At 38.4% G+C, this 4,874-nt stretch overlaps 1 protein-coding gene across 1 annotated transcript in view; it reads right to left on the bottom strand.

Moving 5' to 3' along the window:
• Nucleotides 1–4,874, bottom strand: part of LOC106534213 (leucine-rich repeat-containing protein 16B) — a gene marked incomplete at both ends in the record, with an annotated part of 36,326 nt that overhangs the window by 3,389 nt on the left and 28,063 nt on the right. The window contains 4 exon segments of the mRNA XM_014030786.1: nt 821–897; nt 979–1,056; nt 1,173–1,282; nt 4,158–4,244. Of these exon segments, the coding sequence (XP_013886240.1) occupies nt 821–897; nt 979–1,056; nt 1,173–1,282; nt 4,158–4,244 (352 nt within the window).

Genomic DNA, 4,874 nt, shown 5'->3' with positions numbered 1-4,874 from the left:
GATGATGAAAGTTGAAAAGAAATCAACTTTTGTAAGAGAGTATAATGATCAACTGTGTCAAACGCTTTACGAAAATCATTCAATTTTGGTAACTGTTTAAACGAGACCGATTTTCAGAAGTTTTTGATATTCTATAAGTTTTCATTGAAGAAGCTTTCAACTTTAGGAGATGTATTATAGAGGCATTCAACCATGGAATTTTATTTTTCCAGACTGGAACTTTACAAGTTGAAATATATTTTCCCTGTATTGTTTCCAACTTATCATAAAAATTTGACAAAATGCGATTTGGATTTGACAGAGAAATACCCTCATTCCAGTTAGTATTCTCAATCTCAGCATGAAACATGGGTAACTTTGATTTTGGAATCCTTTTAATGAAATTATGCACATGACCTGTAGGTTTCTTAAGGGAAAAATTATTGTCAGTTGCTGTGCAATGAATCTAAAATAAATGAAAGTTTAATGTTTATCAGTACATTACAGAAAATAATGAACTTTATCACATGCTAATTTTTTGAGAAGGATCTTTAAATATGAGAGCAAGGAATGAGAAATATAGCTTCAGCATGCTTAAATATTAATGTGGAGAGTTTTACAGGAAACCCACCAACAGAGAGAGAACAAAATGTTTCTGTGATTTCCACTGAGTTTATCTCTGATGTCTCCTTAAACAAGAAAGGATGCAAAATTATCGAAAAAGAACAGAAACTGACTGGAGGAATCATGAGAAAAAATAAAGGATTTTGGTAAAATGAACAATCCATCTTTCCAGATGTGTGTCTTTATTGTTTAGTTTTTTTTTTAAGATATGACTAACCTGTGGGAGAAAGTATTTTTGGAAAGATTCAGAAAGGAAAGATCAGCACAGCAGCCCCTCAGAAGAGCCCCAAATAGCTGCAGAAGACAGAGTGGAACGAGTTCATGTGAGCTGAATGCAGACAGAAACACATCAACGCTTCTGACGTTCCCACTCACAGAGTCAACAGAGCAGTCTGTGCCTGACAGATCCAAGTGGACCAGGCAGTTGGGCTGGGACAAGAACAGATACAGGTTCTGCAAACAGAAAGGCAGCAGAACGGAAGAGCAATCACATTAAGCTGGCGTGGAAAAATAGAAATCTAAATGGAACAAAGAGTGTTCCTGTTTCTGGATGGATCGTGCTGTCTGACCGAGGCGTCGTCCCCTGAGAGGACTCCAGGGTTCTTGCTCAGGTCCAGGTGCAGCAGGGAGTTGGAGTATTCATCACTAGAGCACAGAGCCTGAGACAGAGACACCACACCTGAGAGACAGAAACAGACAGAGACATAGATGGAAAAGAAGTATAAAAACCAGAGAGAATAAGTGTAAAACGTAAAAAAAAATTCTCATAACTTCTTCCATTATTCATACAGATCTGAGAACAGCAAGTATCAGGGAAGATTAAATTTAATTTCTCCACTGGGTAAATAGGATGAGACAGTAACGAGAGGCTCTGCCTGCGGGAGTTATTATAGGAGTCATTGATGAGAAGAAACTCTCTTCAGCTCTGAAGAGTTTACTTACATTCACTCAGTGAGAGCTCCCTTCAGTTCTACGTCAGATTCAGCTTAAAGAACTACTGCCTTCGGAGACATGCTGTACCAATTAATAGAAATGTCAAGACTTTTTTTTAAACAACATCAGCTCCTTATACTACTGTCAATAAACTGTTATACAGCAACGCATAGCAAAAGACCAAGCATACAAGACCTTGTGTGACAATTTAACCTTGATTTGTGACCTTGTCCTTGGAAGAAAAGTGTACAGGACACTGCCTGGTGCTGATGAGTCTGTATGTAGTGTTTCATTAGGTCCTCTTCAGAAGGATGTGACCAAGACAAGAGAAAGTTTAGGGCCATACAAGCAGAGACACCTTAGACAGGTGTGTCATTAGACATAAACAACCTGTTATAAGTCAAAGACTCCACCTTAGACAAGTGTGTCATTAGACAAAAACAGACCTTTAGAAGTCAAGGACTCTATCTTGGACATGTGTGTCCCTAAACACAAACAGACCTTCAGAATTCAAAGACTCTACCTTGGACAAGTGTGTCATTAGAAACAAATTCTTTAGAAGTCAAGGGCTCTACCTTGGACAGGTGTGTCATCAGACACAAAAAGACCTTCAGGAGTCAAAGACTCTACCTTGGACGAGTGTGTTATTAGAAACAAACAGACCTTTAGAAGTCAAAGACTCTACCCTGGACAAGTGTGTCACTGACCACAGACCCAGACGAAGGTCCATCTAACTCTGGAGCGTGAAAACCGGTAGCGCTCAAACAAATAATCGTCTGGAAATGAGAACACATCTTATCTCGGTCTGACTACTCTCTCCCGACGTAGATTTCTGCGGAGTATTAAAGCTCCTATGTCCACAGGCTCCTCGAGAAAAGGACACGCCATGTCTGACACTTCCTCATGACAGCTGTCACCTAAATAGTCAGACTAACCCAGGATATGTTCAAGTAACCCTGCTACAGAGCAGGGTTGGTTCACGGAGTAAGTTTCGGGGGTAACTTAACTCAGGATAACTGCTATCTGGCTTTCTGAAACCAAAAACACAGGGTATGCACATAGTTACCCCAAAACTTACTCAGGGTATGCACTTACCCTGCTTTCTGAAATGGGGCTCTGAAGTCAAAGACTCTACCTTAGGCAAGTGCATCATTAGACACATACAGAACTTTAGAAGTCAAAGACAACCCTGGACAAGTGTGTCATTAGACACAAACAGACAATTAGAGATCAAAGACTCCACCTTGGACTGGTGTATAATTGGACACAAACAAACATTTAGTATTTAAAGACTACCCTAGGCAATAGCGTCACTTGACTCAAACTGATCTTTAGAAGTCAAGGACTCTACCTTGGACAAGTGTGTCATTAGACACAAACAAACCTTTAGAAGTCAAAGACTCTGTGTTGGACAATTGTGTAATTAGATACAAACAGACCTTTAGAAGTCCAGGACTCTGTGTTGGACAATTATGTAATTAGATACAAACAGACCTTTAGAAATCAAAGACTCCACCTTGAACTGGTGTATCATTGGACACAAACAAACCTTTAGAAGTCAAAGACTCTACGCTGGATGTACAAACTCTTTAGAAGTCAAGGACTAAACCTTGGACGAGTGTGTCACTAAACACAAACAGACCTTCAGAAGTCAAAGACTCTACCTTGGACAAGTGTGTCATCAGACACAAACAGACCTTTAGAAGTCAAAGACTCTACCTTGGAAGAGTGTTATTAGACATAAACAGACCTTTAGAAGTCAAAGACTCTACCCTGGACAATTGTGCCACTAAACACAAACTGGCCTTCAGAAGTCAAAGACTACCCTGGACAAGTGTATCATTAGACACAAACAGACAGAGATCAACGACTCCACCTTGGACTGGTGTATAATTGGACACAAACAGACCTTTATAATTTAAAGACTACCCTAGGCAAGAGTGTCACTAGACTCAAACAGACCTTTAAAGTGAAGGACTCTACCTTGGACAAGTGTTTCATTAGACACAAACAAACCTTTGGAAGTCAAAGACTCTACCCTGGACATACAAACACTTTAGAAGTCAAGGACTATACCATGGATGAGTGTGTCACTAAACACAAACAGACCTTTAGAAGTCAAAGACTCTATCTTGGACAAGTGTTTCATTAGACAAACAAACCTTTAGAAGTCAAAGACTCTACCCTGGACATACAAACACTTTAGAAGTCAAGGACTATACCTTGGACGAGTGTGTCACTAAACACAAACAGACCTTTAGAAGTCAAAGACTCTACCCTGGACATACAAACACTTTAGAAGTCAAGGACTATACCTTGGACGAGTGTGTCACTAAACACAAACAGACCTTTAGAAGTCTAAGACTCTACCTTGAACATGCGTGTCACTAGGCACAACTAGACCTTTAGAAGTCAAGGTCTCTACCTTGGACAAGTGTGTCACTAGACACAACTAGACCTTTAGAAGTCAAGGACTCTATGTTGGACAAGTGTGTCATTAGACACAAACAGAGCTTTAGAAGTCAAGGACTACCTTGGACAGGTGTATCATTAGACACAAACAGACTTTTAAAAGTCTGAGAGTCTACCTTGGACAAGTGTGTCAATAGACACAAACCAACCTTTCGAAGTCAAAGATGTCTTGCACAGATTGAGGAAACGAAGACCTTTGCTGAGGCGACACACCTGCTGGATTAAGTTGGACACACCTGCAACATGCAGAGAGAAGATAAAACTAAATTATTCTTAAAATAGATCAACTATTTACCCTGAACAAAGTAAAGCTTGGCCTTTAAAGATTAACCATGGAATGATTTACTGAAGGAATGCATAAAACTTGCAAGAGTTTAAATTAAGATCATCTTGAGACAGGGAACTACCTCCTAATTTATCATCATTTATTAACTGAATATTATAAATTATTTATGAATATTTTTCTAATTTTACAGATGCTTTTCAAAAAATTTTAGATTTCTCAAGTTTTATGTTTTTGTCATGTAAAATAATAACATCTAAATCACTGTTTTCACAAACTGTATGAAGTCACTTTTATTTGTTTTATTTTATTGGTTATTATTTTTTACATGCATACCGCTTTTGTTATTCAAAGGAAAAAAAACTTGTTTGCAAATAACATAAGATCATTTTGTGGACAGAAATGATGATGTTGAATGAAAGTGACATTATATTAGAGTTCAGAGCCTTTGTTGAGGATGACCTTTAGCTACCGCCACATCAAAGACTTATAATTGACTCATTAAGATAACCCACATCATCAATCAAAGCAGCACTTTATTCTTTTACTTCTTTAAAGGCCAACACCTGACAGATATATATAT

Source organism: Austrofundulus limnaeus, unplaced genomic scaffold (genome assembly GCF_001266775.1).
Source record: "Austrofundulus limnaeus strain Quisiro unplaced genomic scaffold, Austrofundulus_limnaeus-1.0 Scaffold1118, whole genome shotgun sequence".
In the NCBI taxonomy this organism is placed as follows: domain Eukaryota; kingdom Metazoa; phylum Chordata; class Actinopteri; order Cyprinodontiformes; family Rivulidae; genus Austrofundulus; species Austrofundulus limnaeus.
Note: the sequence above shows the minus strand (reverse complement) of the source record. Positions and strands in the feature narration are given on the sequence as shown.